The sequence below is a fragment of the Aquarana catesbeiana genome, linkage group LG07, assembly GCF_042186555.1.
Source record: "Aquarana catesbeiana isolate 2022-GZ linkage group LG07, ASM4218655v1, whole genome shotgun sequence".
NCBI classification, from domain to species: Eukaryota; Metazoa; Chordata; class Amphibia; order Anura; family Ranidae; genus Aquarana; species Aquarana catesbeiana.
Window position 1 is genome coordinate 35,969,099 of NC_133330.1, and position 22,133 is coordinate 35,991,231.

The 22,133-nt window shown below is 45.7% G+C and overlaps 1 protein-coding gene across 1 annotated transcript in view; it reads right to left on the minus strand.

Moving 5' to 3' along the window:
• IL17RC (interleukin 17 receptor C) overlaps positions 1-22,133 on the minus strand; it is a 122,675-nt gene that overhangs the window by 48,262 nt on the left and 52,280 nt on the right. The window contains exons 2-3 of the mRNA XM_073591966.1: positions 4,832-4,853; positions 1,442-1,594 (exon numbers count right to left, since the gene is read on the minus strand). Of these exons, the coding sequence (XP_073448067.1) occupies positions 1,442-1,594; positions 4,832-4,853 (175 nt within the window). The remainder of the gene's footprint in view (positions 1-1,441; positions 1,595-4,831; positions 4,854-22,133) is intronic.

Here is a 22,133-nt window from a genome sequence, read left to right on the forward strand (position 1 = left end):
AAGCTCCTGCTCCCTTTTGGGCTACAAGCTTCACGTGATTTTTAAAGGCGTGTTTTGCCGCGATTGCAGCGCAACAACCACAGCACAATCACAGCACAATTGCAGTGCCATTTAGAATGAATGGCGCCCAAACGCTCCTCGCGACTGCCATGTGATTTGGAATGACCAAGTGTGGATGGGGCCTAAGGGCTCGTTTGCACCCCCGTTGCCCTCTGAAAAGTGATATGCAGTGGATCGCTTTTCAGAGGGTGTTTAACTGGTGACTGAGAGACAATATGTCCTCTCCTTACCACCTGCTTAACCCTGTAAACCTGCCACGCCACAACTGGGTGCATTGAAGGGCAGTTGCGAAGCAGCCCAATTCATTTGAATGGGTTGCATTTGGCAGTAGTATTGCCCGTGGAAAATGATGCTGTTGAAACAGTTTTACTGCCCCCCCAACAGCCCCCTTAATCTAAAACAAACAGCCAGAGGGGGTTGTACACATCCTGTGTCTACGATGCTCTGCGACTGTGGTATGTGTAAATACCCCTCTGTCCGTTGTGGTAGACGCATAGGTGCTCAACCTGTGGCCCTCCAGCTGTTGGGGAACTACAAGTCCCATGAGGCATTGCAAGGCTGACAGTTACAAGCATGACTCCCAAAGGCAGAAGCATGATGGGACTTGTAGTTCTGCAGCAGCTGGACGGCCACAGGTTGAGCACCCATGTGGTAGAGGGTTCAGAGGGCCCTGGTCAGGGGAGCTTACAATCTAAAGCACGTGTGTCAAACACAAGGCCTGCAGGCTGAATCCGGCCCTCCAGGCCATTTTATGTGGCCTTCACACCTCTCCTGCAGCTGCCGTAACCCCCTAATTTCTGCCACCACCTTGACTCAGCAGTCTGCAGCATAGAGGACAGAACTCCTCCACCAGATCCTGGGTTTCTCTGTGCAACCACGGAGAGGTTCGTCTCTACAACCCACCCCCATCTCAGCAGTCAACAGCAGAGAAGAGGACAGAACTCCTCCGCCAGACCCTGGGTTTCTCTGTAGGACCATGGAGATGTTTGTCTATGCCACCCCTAACCCCCCATCTCAGAATTCCTCTTACAGATCTTGCCCCTCTCTGTGCAGGCTCTGGCAGCTGACTCCTGCCCTCCTCTTATCCTCCTCCAGACCCGCACTTTCTGCTTCCCAGCTTCACCCCCAGCTCCTTCCCGGCAGCAGCACAAGGTAAGGAGGATACACTGTTATGTAAGTGAGGGTGGGGGAACTCTTGACTTCTGGACATCTAATCTTACAGATACAACCTTTGAGGGCAACCATAATGCTGATGCGGCCCAGCAATGAACTTGGGTTGGACACCCCTGATCCAAAGGCAGAATAATTCTGCTCCTCAAAAAGCCCTGGAGATACCTGGAAGCAAAGTTATTCAATTACTGAACCCTCGGTGAATGTTCACCTGTTAGGAAAGCTGCCGAAATCTCCACCGTCACCCGGACACAGAGAGAGCAGTTATCATCGTGGCACTTCTTCACCGTTTCCGCTCTGAGGTCACTCGGCACCAGGACGGGGGTCATCGCTGTCTCTATGTCTCCAGGAATGCACCACATTTCTGTATTGGAGAAGGCAGAAACACAGATGAGTCACCCTGCCAAGGACAATGGGCCGCGCATGGAAGTGTTCAGAGTCCTTTTGTCCCTTATTTTGTTCTGATGATTAGACCTCTATAAAGATGTAATATTTAAAGCTGAACACCAGGCAAAAAAGCTGAACTAAGCTGGAGTGTTTGTAACCTAAGCTGAGTGCCACCGCCTTCATGGGATGGTGGAGGAATGTAAATGTCTTTGCTTTTGTTGGTTCTGTAACCGTTGAAAAAGCATTCCTGGTGTGAACATTTTCTCCTAACTTCTACTAGGTGTGTCTAAAAAGTTTGGTGAATGGTATCCGAAATCAAACAAAACAGAAGATACAAACAAATTACCTTTATTGCCCAAAAGAATCGCCATCCTTCACAACACACTTTTGGCAACAGAAAATATTTATTTGAGCATTACAGCAATAACATCATCCAAAAAGGCTGACGCGTTTCGGCCTTAGGCCTTCATCAAAAGCATAAAAATATGACATTAAAAACAAGTATATATAAGGGAAGCAGCCCTTGTGAAGTATGAAGGGCATAAATCACTTAAAGTGGAGTTCCACCCACTTTTACAACTCTTCAGCATCCCTCACTAAACTGTGCACTGTAAACGAATTGGATATTTAAATTTTTTTTTCTCAGCACCTACTGTATATCTGCTGTATTCATTTTTCACTTCCTCCTCCCTGGCCGCGGCCCATCGCATCATTTCCTGTTTGCAATGCATTCTGGGAAGGGGCGGCAACTTCCTCTGAAACTGCCGTTGCTATGGAAACCTGACCTGAAACCTATTACACTGCTTGTGCTGCACTGAGCATGTGTGAGATCTGCAAGGATGAGATCCAGGAAGAAATACAGTCTGGCTTCAGATGCCCACACTTAAGATGGCCACGGCCTGCTGTAAATTTATAAAATAACAAACTACTGCTATAAACTAACAAAACAGACCTTCGTTTACAGACTAATTTTACTAGAATACATTAAAGGGGTTGTAAAGTTGTTTTTTTTTTTTTTTTAAAATAACAAACATGTTATACTTACCTTCACTGTGCAGCTCGTTCTGCACAGAGTGGCCCCGAACCTGGTCTTCTGGGGTCCCTCGGCGGCTGTTTCAGCTCCTCCCCACAAGCATTTACCACCTTCATGCGAGCTCCCTCGCACGGTGGTGAGTGCTTGCGGGCGCGCTCCCGTGATACAGCTGGCGGCTATAGCCGCTCGCTGTATCACTCGGCCCCGCCCCCGGCGCGCCGCGTCATCGGATGTGATTGACAGCAGCGCGAGTCAATGGCTGCGCTGCTTTCAATCCATCCACTGCAGCCAATCAGCGACCAGGCTGAGCTGCAATGAAGCTGACGAGGACGAGGAGCGAAGATTCGAGGCGTCAGGTAAGTAAAACGGGGGGGCTGGGGGCGGCGGTACTGTCAAAAGTTTTTTCACCTTAATGCATAGAATGCATTAAGGTGAAAAAATTTTTACCTTTACAACCCCTTTAAGCTTGTGTATTATAGGGGTATTTTTATTTAAAAAGTATAATTTCGGCCGGAACACCACTTTAATTAAAAAAATCAACCCATTAATTAGTTACAGGTGGAGATGGCCAAACATGAAGGGCTGCTTCCCTTATATATACTTGTTTTTAATGTCATATTTTTATGCTTTTGATGAAGGCCTAAGGCCGAAACGCGTCAGTTTTTGGATGATGTTATTGCTGTAATGCTAAAATAAATATTTTCTATGGAGAAGCTGTGGAGTTGCCGGCCTGTACTTTCTATGGATCTTTTGTGAGCTTAATTAGCCAGAGCAACGACTACTCTACACACCAACTATACTATATAGCGGTAGAGCTTGGGTGAGTTTTTCTCTTGCTACGTCCACAAAATGCTTTTCATGATGCTCTTGAGGAGGGGAAACAGAAAGAAGTCCGCAGGCACCAGGAAAAGGCATTCCATCGATTTGCGCTTGGATTCTGGATTGAACTGGTAGCACCAGGTCTCATCCCCTGTGACGATGGTTGGCAGAAAGGATGAATCCTGGTCACACATGGTAATGAAATTTCCAGAGGTTTCTATCCATTTTGCTTTCTGTTCATCTGTCCCGGGAACAGGTCTTCCGCTTACCCAAATCTTCACGGGTGATGGTGCGCATCGTGTCACTGCTAATGCCCAATTCCTCCGCCATCAATCGTAGAGTCAGACGCCGATCTGGTGCCAGCCTTTGTCGCACTCGCTCGATCATGTCTGGGGTTCTGCTTATCGACGGTCGACCTGAACGTGGCTCATCCTCAGTCATTTCCTTCCTGTCGCAAAAGCGTTTGAACCAGCCTTAAATACATTTTCTGCTCACGGCTTCAATCCCGTACACTTGCACCAACATGGTTTGCATCTCCATCACCATTTTCCTCAAAATGTAGCAGAACTTCACTTCTTGCTCCATTGCACTGTGATGCTACCTCTAACACTGACCACAGTCGACTACCCACAGTAGGTCTACCCTGACGGTCACGTGTACTCCACACTAGGTGACGCTTCTCGATGTGTCTCTGGATAGCCGTCTTATGCCCGCGCACGTGGTCCATGTTGCCATTGAGATATCGGACCATTCACCAAACTTTTTAGATACACCTTGTACATGAGGATGTCTCCTCGAAATGAAGCTTGTGCCCAAGGGTCAAAGTGGGGACCTTGATGTAAGACCTGAAGAAGGTGTGCAGAAGACTGTCAACAGATGCTGGTTAAGCCAGGGCAGGCCTCCCCACTGGCATCCCCACATGCAAGGGAAAGTAGGATAGTTCCTCTGGGGGGGCCCCATGGCCATGGTGCGCTGTCACTGCGCCTGGGTCCAGGCAGAAATGGCTACACAACATCCCACTTTCTCACCTCGAAAACTCTAAACGTATGTGTGTTTGTCCAAGCACTACCTCTATGGTTCAACATGCAATATGGTTTCCACTGCATGAACATAGGGTACATCTTATCCACTATATGTACATTTTATAAACCCTCGTCAAGAACATTCAGCAGGACCAGAGAATAATATTTCCGGTCTTGAATGTGTCTTGTGAAACCCCCTTTTTAACTTCTGATAACAAGAAAAGATGAGAGCGCCAGAAAGCTAATGCCTGATAATGGAGGAGAGGTTACCTTCCCGCATGCTTGTTTCGCCAACAGAAACAACAATAGAGGTGTAAGAGGAGCTCCAAACAGTACATACCTGATTGTTCACATACCAGATCCTGCAAGAGAAAAAGAAAGCAAATATGAGTAAACCTGGTCAGTTTCTGTATGGAGCAATCTTCACCCACACAAACATACCACTCAACTACCTCTTTATATCCAGGAATTGTCCCTCTTTTGGACCCAAGTCCAACTTTTCTTCTTCGTTGTCCCTTTTATGTGATATGTGATATATACAGTAGACCACTATAAAAAAATGTGCTATATATCAACTGAAAGTATTATCCACTTCCCGATCAAGCCTTTTCTGGCACTTTTTGTTTACAAGTTTAAATCAGTATTTTTTTCTAGAAAACCCCCAAACACTATATATTTTTTTAGCAGAGACCCTAGAGAGTAAAATGGTGATATTTGTAAATTTTTATATCACACGGTAAAAGCAATCTTCTTGGAAAAAATACACTTTAGTGGATTTTAAAGCAAAGAAAAAAAACACAATTTATAACCCACTTTTGTTGGTAAAATATAAAAGATGATGTTATGACAAGTAAATAAATACCTAACATGTCTCGCTTTAAAATTGCGCACGCTAGTAGAATGGCGACAAACTACGATACTTAAAAATCTCCATAGATGACGCTTTAAAAATTTTACAGGCTACCTGTTACCAGTTACAGAGGAGGTCTAGCGCTAAAATGATTGCTCTTACGTTCATGGCGTTTACATATGCGTGCACGACTTACATATTAGACATGTGCGATTAGTTTCGTGCGAATCTAAAATTTGTACGAATTTCCGTAAATTCATACAATCGGGAGGATCCGAAATACGAATTGCTATGCTTCCGAATTTTGTACGAAATACGAAATTTCGTTTACGAATTTCGGATCCAAATTCCTAACGAACATTCGAAATTATTACAAAAAGTTAACAAACCTAAGAGTTAAAAACCCAGGAAGTCAGCACAGCACAGGGATGGTTGGAGCCCCCCATAATGATAAATTCATCATAACTAACATTTGTAATTGTTACGAAAAGTTAACAAACCTAAGGAAAATTCGTATTTCGTACGAATTTAAATTGAATTTCGGACACGAATTACAAAATACGAATTAATACTAATACGAAACGGAGCAGAACGGAACAAAACTAATTTATTGACGGCGCACATGTCTATGTGTTCGCTTCTGCACATGAGCATGGGAATGGGGACGCTTACATTTTTTTTTTTTTCTTATTTATTTTATTTGCTATTTTTTATTTTTACACTGTTGCTTTAATTCTTACACTGTTCCGTTTTAATTTTGCTTCTTCTTCATGACCACAGACTTTGTTGTTGTTGTTGCAGGTAGACGGCATGATGTATGGCACTCTATTGCAGATTAACCTATCTGTTATAATTTCTCCAAACCATCAAATGGATTTATGAATAAGTGACATCTGGTATTTATTATAAGTGCAATAGGAAGGATCTTGTGAGCATATGTGTTTGTTTTGGTCTGGGCGCTCATCCCCTATTACCCTTTACAGCTATGATGATTTGTGGTGACAGTTTCTACCAGAATGCAGGGAGGATGAATAGGTGAAGCAATGGAGCGAATGATAGAGAAATTACACATTTCCTAGTTTCTCAGCCTGTGGTCAATGAGTTCTGCAATACCGGACCAGAGCTGTGAATAATAAAATGACTCCTTTCTGGGATCTCATTTTTTTTTTTTTTTCATATGGTCTGGACTTATTCTCAGATTTATATTTTCTTCTCTAGGCCAGCTACCTTGTACCACCACCCAAAAACATAAATTCTATAGATATTTCCCCTTCCAACAACCTAGACCAGGGGTCCTCAAACTTTTTAGACAGGGGGCCAGTTCACGGTCCCTCAGACTGTTGGGGGGCCGCACTATAGTTTAAAAAAAATATGAACTAATTCCTAAATTCCTATGCACACATCTTTTTTGTAGTGCAAAAGAATAAAAGAATGAATAATAAATAATAATATATATAGGGGATGGACAGGGGGACAGAGGGATGGACAGGGGGACAGTGGGATGGACAGAGGGGTGGACAGGGGGACAGAGGGACAGAGGGGTGGACAGGGGGACAGTGGGGTGGACAGGGGGACAGAGGGATGGACAGGGGGACAGAGGGGGGACAGAGGGGTGGACAGGGGGTGGACAGGGGGACAGTGGGGTGGACAGAGGGACAGAGGGGGGGACAGTGGGGTGGACAGGGGAACAGTGGGGTGGACAGGGGGACAGTGGGATGGACAGAGGGGTGGACAGGGGGACAGAGGGATGGACAGGGGGACAGTGGGATGGACAGGGGGACAGAGGGATGGACAGGGGGACAGAGGGGTGGACAGGGGGACAGAGGGGGGGCAGTGGGGTGGACAGAGGGGTGGACAGGGGGGTGGACAGAGGGGTGGACAGGGGGACAGAGGGATGGACAGGGGGACAGAGGGATGGACAGGGGGACAGTGGGGTGGACAGGGGGACAGAGGGGGGGACAGTGGGGTGGACAGGGGGACAGAGGGGTGGACAGGGGGACAGAGGGGTGGACAGGGGGACAGTGGGGTGGACAGGAGGACAGAGGGGTGGACAGGGGGACAGAGGGGTGGACAGGGGGACAGAGGGATGGACAGGGGGACAGAGGGGGGGACAGGGGGACAGAGGGGGGGACAGGGGGACAGAGGGGTGGACAGGGGGACAGTGGGGTGGACAGGGGGACAGAGGGGTGGACAGGGGGACAGAGGGGTGGACAGAGGGGGGACAGGGGGACAGTGGGGTGGACAGGGGGACAGTGGGGTGGACAGAGGGGGGGACAGGGGGACAGTGGGGTGGACAGGGGGACAGTGGGGTGGACAGGGGGGTGGACAGGGGGACAGTGGGGTGGACAGGGGGACAGAGGGGTGGACAGGGGGACAGTGGGGTGGACAGGGGGACAGTGGGGTGGACAGGGGGACAGTGGGACAGTGGGTTGGACAGGGGGACAGAGGGGTGGACAGAGGGGGGGACAGGGGGACAGAGGGGTGTACAGAGGGGGGGACAGGGGGACAGTGGGGTGGACAGGGGGACAGAGGGGTGGACAGGGGGACAGTGGGGTGGACAGGGGGACAGAGGGGTGGACAGGGGGACAGTGGGGTGGACAGGGGGACAGAGGGGTGGACAGAGGGGGGGACAGGGGGACAGAGGGGTGGACAGGGGGACAGTGGGGTGGACAGGGGGACAGAGGGGTGGACAGAGGGGGGACAGGGGGACAGTGGGGTGGACAGGGGGACAGTGGGGTGGACAGGGGGACAGTGGGGTGGACAGAGGGGGGGACAGGGGGACAGAGGGGTGGACAGGGGGACAGAGGGGTGGACAGGGGGACAGTGGGGTGGACAGGGGGACAGTGGGACAGTGGGGTCCTCACTTGTTTCGTAGGCTGTTGCTTGAAGCCTCCGCTCTCGCTGTCACTCTTCGCGCCTCCTGTCTCCGTGCGGGACTGTGCTGGGAACTACACTTCCCAGCATGCAGCGCGGCACACGGAGCCCTCCATTACTGGTGTGGGGGAGGCGGCTTGAGCGGAGCGGAGCGGAGCGGATATGCTCCCTGCCGAAGCCGAGCCGACCTGGCCCCGGCCCGAGCCTGGATTGTCGGGAATCCGGCCCTGGGTGGATTGGGCCGGATAAATGTCCTCGGCGGGCCGCATGTGGCCCGCGGGCCGTAGTTTGAGGACCCCTGACCTAGACACATGGTTGAAGCACATCTACCAAACTCTGATCTTTCTTTCTACAAGTTCCAACGTTCCATCTTTCCAAAGGTCTACTCACATTAGAGGGTATATACAGTGCCTTGCAAAAGTATTTACCCCCCCTTGGCTTTTTACCTATTTTGTTACATTACAGCCTTTAGTTCTATGTTTTTTTAAATCTGGATTATATGTGATGGATCAGAACACAATAGTCTAAGTTGGTGAAGTAAAATTTGAAAAATATATATATAAAACAATTTTTCAGAAATAAAAAACTGATAATTGGCAGGTGCGTATGTATTCACCCCCTTTGTTATGAAGCCCATAAAAAGCTCTGGTGCAACCAATTACCTTTAGAAGTCACATAATTAGTGAAATGATGTCCACCTGTGTGCAATCTAAGTGTCACATGATCTGTCATTACATATACACAACTTTTTGAAAGGCCCCAGAGGCAGCGACACCTAAGCAAGAGGCACCACTAACCAAACACTGCCATGAAGACCAAGGAACTCTCCAAACAAGTAAGGGACAGTGTTGTTGAGAAGTACAAGTCAGGATTAGGTTATAAAAAAATATCCAAATCTTTGATGATCCCTAGGAGCACCATCAAATCTATCATAACCAAATGGAAAGAACATGGCTCAACAGCAAACCTGCCAAGAGACGGCCGCACACCAAAACTCACAGACCGGGCAAGGAGGGCATTAATCAGAGAGGAGCACAGAGACCTAAGGTAATCCTGGAGGAGCTGCAGAGTTCCACAGCAGAGACTGGAGTCTCTGTACATAGGACGACAATAAGCCGTACGCTCCATAGAGTTGGGCTTTATGGCAGAGTGGCCAGAAGAAAGGCATTACTTTCAGCAAAAAATAAAATGGCACATTTTGAGTTTGCGAAAAGGCATGTGGGAGACTCCCAAAATGTATGGAGGAAGGTGCTCTGGTCTGATGAGACTAAAATTGAACTTTTTGGCCATCAAAGTAAACACTATGTCTGGCGCAAACCCAACACATCACATCACCCAAGGAACACCATCCCCACAGTGAAACATGGTGGTGGCAGCCTGATGCTGTAGGGGTTATTGTTTAGCAGTCGGGACTGGGAAACTGGTCAGAGTTGAGGGAAAGATGGATGGTGCTAAATACAGGGATATTCTTGAGCACAACCTGTACCACTCTGTGTGTGATTTGAGGCTAGGACGAAGGTTCACCTTCCAGCAGGACAATGACCCCAAACACACTGCTAAAGAAACACTTGAGTGGTTAAGGGGAAACATGTAAATGTGTTGGAATGGCCTAGTCAAAGCCCAGACCTCAATCCAATAGAAAATCTGTGGTCAGACTTAAAGATTGCTGTTCACAAGTGCAAACCATCTAACTTAAGGAGCTGGAGCAGTTTTGCTCAGGAGGAATGGGCAAAAATCCCAGTGGTAAGATGTGGCAAGCTCATAGAGACTTATCCGAAGCGACTTGGAGCTGTGATAGCCGTAAAAGGTGGCTCTACAAAGTATTGACTTTAGGGGGTGAATAGTTATGCACATTGACTTTTTCTGTTATTTTGTCTTATTTGATGTTTGTTTCACAAAAAAAAAAAAAAAAACATCTTCAACGTTGTGGGCATGTTCTGTAAATTAAATGATGAATTCCAGGTTGTGAGGCAACAAAACACGAAAAGTGCTAAGGGGGGTGAATACTTTTGCAAGGCACTGTACTATGTTCAAACTCCAAAGGCTAGTTTGTGTGCCTAGTACAGTGGTTTCCACACTGTGGCCCTTTGCTTGCTTTTATCCGGCCTTTGGGGTACTATTCCTCCCGATGACACCAAAGATAGGGCAAAATTCCAACCAATGACACCAACAATGTGGCACAGTTCCTCCCAATGATACCAACGATGGGGCACAATTTCTCCCAATGACACAGCGATGGGGCAGGGGTCTCTTACTGACACCAAAGATGGGGTATTGTTTACTTCCACTGATACAGGACCATTTTCTACTCCCAATGGCCACGTTCTGGCCCTCCTAAGGTCTGAATGACAGTAAACTGGTCCTTTGTTTAGAAAGTTTGCAGACCTCTGTCCTAGTGTGAATGTTCTGTACTGTGTCCTGGCCCACTTGAATGAGGTGGTGAACGGTTCACTTGAACTCAGGGTACACATAGAGTATATGGGTTGGTGGGAGGACCATTGAGCACAGTGAGGGGTCCTGGAGACTAAGGCTTCATGTACACATAGCCTAATAGGACCGCCGGTAATAACGTTCCTTTCCTGAATGCAATTCTTCTACATTCAGGAGAGGGAGGTTGAACCTCCCCCTAACCGCAGCAGCTCCTAAGCGATCCTAAAAGCCTATGCGTACATGGACATGATTTACTAAACCTAGAGAGTGCAAAATCTGGCGCCGCTGTGCATGGTAGCCAATCAGCTTAATTAAGCTTTGACAAAAGAAAACTGGAAGCTGATTGGTTTCTATGCAGAGCTGCACCAAATTTTGCACTCTCCAGTTTTAGTAAATCAACCCCATAGGTTTTTATGGAGTTGAGTTTAGGTGAAAAAAAACGCCAAAAGCTCCTAAACCCAATTTTAGCTGTAATGTACATGATTGACTCCCAGAAGTGATGGTTTCTCAGCAGACTTCAAAGGAAGAATTATCTTGAATGAGTGTCTTTCGGCGACATGGGTAGCTCAAAAGGGAAGTATTTATCTTTATTTTAAGATAGACTTCTGCCCTTTTTTTTTTTGCTTTGATGTAAATAGCGTACCTAATAAAGTGGCCAGTGAGTGTATGTGTGATCACTTAGGCTAGGTTCACATTTCTGCATGTGGCTGCGGGTGTGTGAACCGCATCTGTTCCTGCACCTGCACCCACCCGCAGCCAAATAGTGCTGCTCTTAGGAGACGCTCTGGGCTGGCATTCATTCTGAATGGCACCTCTATGCATTTCAGCACGCAGTGCGTTTGCGGGGGACGGGAACCACAGGGCAATGGCATTGTAAAAAAGATTATGTGATATCCCTATGGCTGTGTTTTTGAAAAGGTGCCAGCTGAATGAGCTGCCGTGGCGGATATGTGAACCTAGCCTGAATGTGCGCCAGCACTGACCCCTCATACAGTGGTTCACTATAGGTTAGGATAGATCACTGAGCATTCATGGACCACAGATGCAGGGGTCACTGGCTGGCAGAGGTGACGTGTAAGAGAGCTTGGGCCTGGTACATATGTGTGAGCACAGACCAGAGGGAGGATTGGAGGGGGTCAATCATATTTGAGCACAGAACAAGGAAACTGTACCCAGCGTGAGTTCCCTCAAAGACCTCTTCTCAGACAGTCAGTGCTCCTTCATTTACTCCAAGTTGCAGCTCAGGTGCCCACAATGGATACCTTGCTCCACTCTACATTTAAACATACCTAATGCATAATGGATTGCAAACTAAGGACGTGGGAGCAAAGGCATTCTAGATGGGCTGTTAGCTGCTAATGAGAAGGAACTGGTGAGGAGGTTAAACTGCAACTGGGCTCTGTGAGCTTATAATATGCAGCCAGCTGTAGTGGGCAGCATAGAATGAAGTGGCCACATTGGCTGGGAGCGGCCTAATCCTATAGCAGCCATTGCTCCCTAGGCTATGGCACATGTGACCTTGTAGGAAACAGAAACCTGCTCATTAGGCAGATGACAACCCAACTGACAACACACGTGTTCCGTAGCAAGAAACACTCATTTTAAAGTGATGGTAAAACCATGTTGTGCTGAGCTGCCATCATTAATGGCCAGTGCAGTAGGTACTGTAAAAACCTTACCTACGTATGATTTAATAAACTCTCACATAGTAAACAAAGAACACAAATACAATGAGAAATATCGTATGTGACTGGTTGCCATGAGCCCAGCATTGACAGGCTGATGAAGAAGCCACCCGGTTTTTGAAACGCGTCGTGTGTCTACAAAGCATGTGTCTACAGTGACGTCCCTGGGTTGAACATTAATTGCTGTTGCTTCCTCCATCCTCAACACGCTTCATCCCCAGCCAGTGGCCAAAGCTGCTGGTTCTCTGGCTGCCCCTCGGACATTTTTGGCTCTCAAGTCATCTTTATGAAATACTCTACACATGTGTACTTTTGTGAGTGCATTTCTATTTTTCAATAAATTGTCATTTCTTAATTTTTTTCAATGCTAAACTATGGGGTTGAGCTGTTTTTTTATTTTTTCATGTTTATGTTTTTGTCCAGTGGTTGGAAAGTGAGCGCCCTCTCTGGTCTTCTAGCTGCAGCTCCTAGTTTTAGCTATATTTACCACTCTGGGCTATCTTACGCAAACCTATTAATACTGTTAGTACCTATCATTAATATTGTCATTTACTAATCATTTTTCACAATTTTCATCACTTATTTCTTATTTGGTACTTTTAGTTTTTTACCCATTTGTATGATCCATCCATTAGTTAGATTCTTTACAATTATCCTCCATGTTATGCCTGGTTTATCAGACCACTACTGAGCGCTGTAGTTTATCCGGCATGACAAGTTCATTCCTTCACATTTTTATTCCTTATACCATTTTTAAGTACAGCTTCTAATAGGGTCAATCAATTCACTAGAGCAGCCATTCTCAACTAACCTATTAATACTGTTGGTACCTATCATTAATATTGTCATTTACTAATCATTTTCCACAATTTTCATCCCTTATTTCTTATTTGGGACTTTTAGGTTTTTTACCCATTTGGTATGATCCATCCATTAGGTAGATTCTTTACAATTCTCAACTAGGGTTCCACTGGACTCTTGGGTTCCTCCATAGGTTGCTAGGAGTTCCTTGCGCTGTGGCTGATTGACCTCCCAATTGATGGTGCATGCATATTTCCAAGGTCAATGCCACTTGGTGGAGGCAGTGGCATGACACCAATGATCCTTTTGGTTAGCAGTTAGAGTGACTTTCCAACCACCAGTGTAAGTGGACATTCTTCCCACTGACAACCAATGTAAGGAACATTTTCCCCACACTGGCCACCAATGAATAGCATTTTTTCCCCCCAGTCACTTGGTTTTATCATGGCTACCTCGAGGCCTAAAAAATAATTTCAAGGGTTCCTGTAAGGTTAAAAAAAAGGTTGAAAAGATGGAACTAGAGCAAGTCACCTTTATGAAATGCTCTACACATGTGTACTTTTGTGAGTGCATTTCTATTTTTCAATAAATTGTCATTTATTTTATTTTTTCAATGCTACACTATGGTGTTGTGCTGTTTTTTATTTTGTTTTCTTCCAGTGGTTGGAAATTGAGCGCCCCCTCTGGTCTTCTAGCTGCAGCTCCTAGTTTTAGCTATCACTGACAACCAAAGTAAGGAACATTTTCCCCACTAGCCACCAATGTAAATAGCATTTTTTCCCACTGACCCACCCAGTTACTTGGTTTTATCATGTGTACCACGAGGCCTAAAAATTATTTCAAGGGTTCCTATAAGGTAAAAGAGGTTGAAAAGATGGAACTAGAGCAATGCTTTAAATACTACTGGATTCTAATTGGTGATAACTATGAGGTTCGAAGAGAAGGGTCATTTATTTCATGGAGATAACATACTCCATGCAATCAAGTGCTGATTCATGAGAATTTTTTATTGGTACCTTCTCATTGGTTAAATAACTATTTCATGTGAAGATATAAAGAATGCACACCTAAGCAACACTTTTGTATGTGAATGTAACATTTGGAAGAGATAGTTATGTAATAAATCGCAGAGCATAGATAAAAAGACTCGCCCAGCAATGAATTGACTCTGTTGTCTTGTCCTAGATAATTATGGTATGTTATGTTCTGTACATTGGAACTATCCACGGTGCCACCCTTGAGCCTACAAATAATTAACAGGCATAGGGAGCTGTACACCTGTTTTCTATCTCTACATTATCTATAATATGATGGGGTCAGGGTCTATTTTTAAACCTGATTTATGACTTTGCTTTTATCACCTGCAACCACACCTACAAACTGTCAGCAACTAAAACCGAGAGTCAAGATATCTTATGCCCCGTACACATGATCAGAAAATCGTACAGAAAAGCGATCGTACGATAATCGTTAGTACAGAGCTTTCCAGAGCCGATCATGACAGTTCATCCGATATTATTCTATCGGACATGCACCAAATGTTTTTTCCCGTACGATGCCAGATCGTATGATTTTCGTTTAACCAGTACAGCTATCGTTCGAAAATGCAATACAAATGCATTACAACACATGACATCACTTCTGAATTTTTTTTCTGTCGTACGGGAATTTTCGTGACTTTAGTAAACTCTTCAGATTCGATCTGAGATTAGCATGCAATAAAAAAAAAAAAAACGGACGATCATTCGTCTGATAATCTCATCGTGTGTTTTTTTCTTAAAGCTTAATTGATCAAGCTGAAGTTAGAAGCTGATTGGCTACCATACAGATCTGCACCTGATTTTGCACTCTCCTGTTTTAGTAAATCAACCCCTATGTTAACAGGATGAATTCTTTGAATGGAAGGTTCACTGCATTAACCTCCCTGGCGGTATGATTATTTCAGATTTTTGATGCTGAAAGCGGTACCATTATTTTGCATGGAAATTTGGCGTTTTATATTGTAGGCCTATAATTCTTAGGAATAACTCACTTAAATCTGTCCAAACAAGAGTCTAGTAGACATCTCGGGTATGATAAAGTTTGAAACACGAAATCATAAATTATAATATAATAAATAACTATAAATAATTATACCAAATAATAATATTATAATAATAAAAATGATTCAATAATGTAATCAAATCAATAACACTGAAATGTGCTCAGTTGCAGAATTGTCGCTGTCATTACTTTTCAGTGTTTGATGACGGATCTCCCCACAAATCACTATCGCTCAAATCTGCGAGTGATTCTAATTTATTATTGCTGTTTTCTAGCTGGTCTAAAACCATGTTTGATGTAAAGGGATGGTTTTGGTTGCTATGGACAATCTCCAGTTCCAGGCAGAAAGAACAGTTTTTATAATATAAAACTGCATGCAGGGCACGGGAGAAACCACTAGGGATAAAAGGGAGGTGAAAAAATATCATACAGTAATGTCATCTGTAAGATTACAGTATACTGTATGTACAGTGTGTGTTTCACTTTTTGAATTTGGCGCCGTTTTCCGTCCCTGTGCGTCGCAACGCTTGCAGGGAACAGAGATTGGCTCCGTGATGAATCGAGCGGAGGACGAGCCGCTCACACAGCGGGAAGACATCGCAGGATCCAGGGGACAAGGTAAGTAAGCTCTTCCTGGATCCTGCGAAGCGATCGCGAGTCTGGCTCGGGGTTACCGCTTTCGGTTCTGAAATTCCACTCCGAGCCAGACTCGGGAATACCCTGTTTCCCCGAAAATAAGCCCTACCCTGAAAATAAGACCTACAAGGACTTTAACTAGGGCTTATTTGGGGGGTAGGGCTTATATTGCAGCCATCACCGACAATCACGCTAGGTCTTATTTTCGGGGAAACAGGGTACCGCCAGGGAAGTTAAGCAGCTTGATCGTTCTCCACTCCGCCAGCAACCGGGTGCCGCAGCCCAATGGAATTGTCCACGCTCCATTCAGCACACACTGCAACAAAGGAAGGGGTCATAACTCCAGTGACGTCATTATTGATGGACAGCACACACCTCCCAACCTTGGTCTTCTCCTTTAGTGCTTTTCACCCTTCCAGGCTAAATCATATGCCCGGCAGGGTGAAACGCGTTAGCTGAGTGGACCTTGGGTGGAAGGAGCAGTGTGTGCTCCATCAATAAAGCTGTCAAGATTTGATGATGTCACTAGAGAACAGCCTCTTCCTTTGTTGCAGTGTAAATTCTTGTTGCTTGTAGCAGCCAATGTGAATCCTTGAATGTAGTACTGGGCTGGAATCTCAGATTCCCGCCGCTACAATTTGCACCGTGAATGTAGCCTTAAAGAACTGAAATCCAATGAATGAAAGGAGTGGGCCTGGGCAGTCAGGCTGGGGGAGAAAAGGCTACATGACATCGGACGTCCTTCAGCCAGGAAATGATGCAGGCTGTATCTGGCATGTTGCAGCTTCTAATGTTTACTGTGAGAAGCTCACAGTGTGCAGTGAAATGAAATCAGGCAATTTTAGTAAAGTAGAGGAGCCTGAACAATTGTGCAAGACTGAAGGGAAGGAGAAATAAAATATTTGCCACACAGTAGACATAGAAAAGTATTTACACCTCTCGTCCCTGGAAGAAGTGCCGTTAACAACCCCCCTGTACAGCCAATGGTGTTGCTAGGGGGTGGCTTTTGGGTCTATAGCCCCGAATATGGGGCCCATAGCCCCGAGTCTCTGCAGGGGTCCCCAAGGGGAGGGGAGGCTCTCTTGGGACATGATGTAAGTGGGGGGCTCTCTGGGGACCCTGAATTAAGGGGGAGGCTCTCTGGTGACCCTGATTTTAGGGGGAGGCTCTCTGGGGACCCTGATGCAAGGGGGGGGGCTCTCTGGGGACCCTGAATTAAGGGGAAGGCTCTCTGGTGACCCTGATTTTAGGGGGAGGCTCTCTGGGGACCCTGATGCAAGGGGGGGCTCTCTGGGGACCCTGATGCAAGGGGGGGGCTCTCTGGGGATCCTAGTGTAAGGGGGGCTCTCTGGGGACCTCGATGTAAGGGGTTATATACATGTGTATGCCCGCCCAAGTGTATGACTTTCTTTACTACGTTGCTATGGGCTCTAGCCCCAAATCTTTTGTAGACCTAGCAATGCCCCTGGTGGTCACACCCAATTGTGAAGGATCTAAGGGTCAGGTTATATGGAAAGCGCCCAGCTATGCCATAATGTCACGACTCCAATAATTACACTGGATATGGAGCTTAAAGCAAAGTCCATTTTCTGTGTTTGCTTTGGCCTAGCATATAATATTGCACCATCCATCTTAACAGAGCCATTGTAGTCTCTCCTAAGCCAGTCTCCAGGTTCTGCTGGCTTATACAATGAACGCACGAATGGGCTTTCCCCGGATTTAGCTAAATGGCACTTATTTGACTGATCGCCAAGGGCATGTTTCATGGCTCCTCATTGTGCGTCTTCCTACCTGGAGTCTATTTCCAGGGTCAGATTTCAATTCAGACTTCCACTATACTTACAGATCTTTGTGTCTGCCTTGTTGGTCATGGTACAACTAATACTCTACAGAAAACAATAATGCCGCGTACACACGATCGGACATTCCAACAACAAAACTGTGTATTTTTTTTTCCAATGGATGTTGGCTCAAACTTGTCTTGCCTACACACGGTCGCACAAATGTTGTCGGAAATTCCGAGCGTCAAGAACGCGGTGACGTACAACGAGCCGAGAAAAATGAAGTTCAATAGCCAGTGCGGCTCTTCTGCTTGATTCCGAGCATGTGTGGAATTTTGTGCGTCGGAATTGTGTACACACGCTCAGAATTTCCGACAACAAGTTTTGTTATCGGAAAATTTGAGAACCAGCTCTCAAGCATTTGTTGTCAGAAATTCCGACAGCAAATGTCCGATGGAGCCTACACACGGTCGGAATTTCCAACAACAAGCTCACATCGAACATTTGTTGTCTGAAATTCTGACCTCGTGTGTACGCGGCATAAGGCAATGATAAAGTCAGAAACTCTACTTGGTTTACGAGTAATTTAAATTTGACATAATACAGTTAAAGTGATACTAAAGGTTCGTTTTTTATTTTCTAAATAGGTTCCTTTAACCACTTGCTTACTGGGCACTTAAACCCCCCTCCTATCCAGACCAATTTTCAGCTTTCAGCACTGACGCAATTTGAATGACAATTGCGCGGTCATATAACACTGTACCCAAATGAAATTTTTATCATTTTTTTCCCACAAATAGAGATTTCTTTTGGTGGTATTTGATCACCTCCGCGTTTTTGTTTTTTTGTTTGTTTTTTGCGCTATAAATAAAAAAAAACAAAAACGTCAATTTTGAAAAAAAAACAATATTTTTTACTTTTTGCAATAATAAATAACCCAAAAAATAACATAAAAAAAACAAATTTCTTAATCAGTTTAGGCCAATATGTACTCCTCTACATATTTTTGGCAAAAGAAAAAAAATCACAATAAGCGTATATTGATTGGTTTGCACAAAAGACCAAATTTTTTTATTTTTTTTATTTTTTTATATTTTTGTTATAAAAATTTTAAAACATATAATTTTTCTCCTTCATTGATGTATGCTAATGAGGCGACACTGATGGGCACCGATAGGTGGCAGTCATCGGCAGTGGTGGGTGGCAGTGATGGGCACTGATCGGTTACACTAATAGGCAGCACTGCTAGGTGGCACTGATTGGCACCACTGGTGGGCATTGATAGTTGGCACTTGTGGGCATTGATATGTGGCAGTCATGGGCACTGTGAGCACTGTCAGGTGGCACAGATGAGGCATAATTGCCTCTTCCTCTTCGGGACCGATGTCCCTTTGACATAAGCTGTCAGCATGAGGAGAAAAAAAAGACGATTACCGAGATTTTGTTTACATCATGTGATCAGCTGTCATTGGCTGACAGCTAATCAGATGGTAAGTTGCCGGGACCGGCCCCTTACTCGGATTGGTGATTACCCGAGTCTCAGTGACTCGGTGATCACAGCGCACTCCGCGGACGGCCTCCCGGAAATTCAGGTCCGCGCTGTGGCTGTCATTCGGCTATAGCGTGGATGTCAAGTGGTTAAGCTAGTGCATTGTTGGTTCACTTACCTTTTCTTTGGATTTCCCTTCTAAATGCTTTTTTACTTTGTGTGAATTTCTAACTTCCTGTTCCTCCTCTGTAAGCTTGCCCCCAACATCCGAGCCGTTCTGGCCGGGGGTCAGTATGCGTGCTCGCCCCCTCCCTCGGGACTACATCCCTGCGGGGAGACGCTGTGTACGTTCACAGGCACGGGAGGGGAGCCGCGGGCGTGTCTAAGACGCTGTAGCTCCGCCTCCCGTGCCTTGTTATTGTATTGAATGACGATCTCAGCAGCACAGCCCCGCCTTAACTCCGCCCCCTTATTTGCTGCAGTGAAACTAGGAATAAACAATTAAATATATTCATTCGTTTTTTTGAATAGTAACTAGTATTTGTTTATGCTATGGGCGTGCTGGGGAGGCGGGAATGGGCGTGTTAACTGGGCGGCGTGTGTTCAACCATGGCAGAACTAGAAACAAGAACTAGGCTCGTTCTGTCACACAGCGAAAAAACGTCAGTGCGCATGCGCGATGCCACTAAGCCTCAAGGTAACTGCAGTTCCTTTGGAGCCGTGACGTAGTTGAAGCGAACGCGCTCGAAAACCCGGAAGTTTAGGATACATTACACAGAGGAAAGGAGGAAGTGGAGAAAAATCATACTTCTCTAAAAGGTAATTAAATCATTTTGGCTCAAACAACATCTACAGTATATTCACGATATATATATATCACATAGATCACATGTTCCCCACATTTTTTTTACCTTTACAACCCCTTCATTCACTTTCTCTTTTTCAATTAATCTTGCTCCCTTCCTTTAACCCTTTCACTGCCAGAGCCGTTTTTGCAATTTTTTTTTTGCGCACATTTAAAAAATAATTTTAGGCCTGAAGATTACATAAAACCCCCAAACATTGTGGTTTTTTTTTTTCTGATAGCAGACACCCTAGAGCAGTGGTTCTCAACCTGGGGGTCGGGACCCCTGGGGGGGTCAAATGATGATTTGCCAGAGGTCACCAAATCCTTGGCTGTTTCTGAAACCCGCACCGCTCTCCCAGCCTTTTTGTGGCCGCCCAGCAGGGCTGTCCCTGGAGCTCACAGCTGCCCACTCTCTGGAGGAGACCCTATGTCCTGATTTCGGCATAGGTGTCACTGCTACGAGACACCACAAAGTCGGAGACACAGTGAGTAATACTACCTGTGATTATAGTTGCCATTAAAAGTCCCCACTACAGTCCCTCCACCGCCCCACCAAGGAGTAAAAGAAGGAATAAAAATAGAGAATACATGGAAGGGAGAGGAAAAGAGGGGGAGGAACAAAGAAAAAGGGGGAGAAAGAATAAGAGAAAGAACAAGAAAGACGGCTAGAAAGAGGGATGGGGGAAAAAACAAGAAATTAGGATAGAGAGAGATAAAAGGGAAAGAAAGGGGAACAAAAGAAAGAGTGGTACATCCTAAAATGTACCATAAGGGGTTTTAATACTGTATGAGTGGAAGGGACCCAGGGGGCGCTAAATGTCCGTGGGTTAGGGGCGCAAATTACTTGTCTTGCCTTGGGTGCTGACAACCGATGTTATGAAAATAATTTTACGGTTAGGGGTCTCCACAGCTTGGGAAATTTTATTAAGGGGTCACGGCACTAGAGATGTTGAGAACCACTGCCCTAGAGAATAGAATAACGGTAGTTCCAATTTTTTAGGTCACTTGATATTACCGCAAAAGTCTAGGAAATGCACGGTCGGACTTTTTGTCTACAAAAGTCCGACGGACGCCGACGGACCAAATCCGGCGGACAATCCGATCGCGTGTGGGCTTCCCCGGACTTTCAGCTGACTTTTCCAGCCGCAAATCTGATGGACTTTAGATTTGAAACATGCTTCAAATCTTTACGTCGTAACGCCGCCGGACCCAGAAATCCGCTCGTCTGTATGCTAGGCCAACGGACAAAAACCCACGCTAGGGCAGCTATTAGTCTGGTGTACGTCATCACGTACGAATCCGTCGGACTTTGGTGTGATCGTATGTAGGCAAGTCCGTTCGTTAGAAAGTCCGTCGCAAGTCCGCCAAAAGTCCTTAGAAAGTCCGTCGAAAGTCCGTCGAAAGTCCGCCGAAAGTCCGTCGAAAGTCCGTCGAAAGTCCGTCGAAAGTCCGTCGGACGGGCTGTCGGACTTTTGTAGCTGAAAAGTCCGACCGTGTGTATGCGGCATAAAGTGAATTGTAGGGCAAATGGCTGTCTGCCTATAGAAGTCTCAGAGTCTGCAAATTAACATTGCAACTACTAAAGGGTGTCCTGGCCCTAAAATCCCCAGAGTTCTGTTTAAGAGACAATAAATCTCTTTGCATTGAAGAAGTGTCCGGCGCCCATGAATCTACCTTGCATTACACCCACCATGCCTTGTAACCCACTCTGTGGCTTACGCATGCGTTTGCAGATGCGTGCGGACTAAACCCCTGTTTTTTAACGCATACTGTTAGACAGGTTAATTCGGTTGTCTGCGAGCTGGTTGGTAAGTAGGCTTGGGTTTTTTTCCTAGGCATTCCTCAGGCTTTGTTGTTCACTCTACACAGAAGGATGTCAGCTGTCCCTAACTCTGGAGGTTCTCATTAGACCAAAGGGGACTCGGGACTTGGCTACAAATATGTCAATAAAAACAAAGCTGTCAGTTGCCATATTTCTAAACTGACTTTTGTCAACTTCTTTGTTAGCCGGGAGTTTCCCAGGTAACGATTACCGCATTCCCCAAGTTCTGTTTGCACTTTGTATTAGCAGTTCAGGCCAGTTTGTTCTTTGTGAGCATTTGATGATTAAACAGTACAATGGTTATTGTTTACTCGCAGCACGATTTGGGGAACTTCACCTTTTAGCAAGAAATGAGGATGGTCCAGTAGAAAACATGCACTGAGG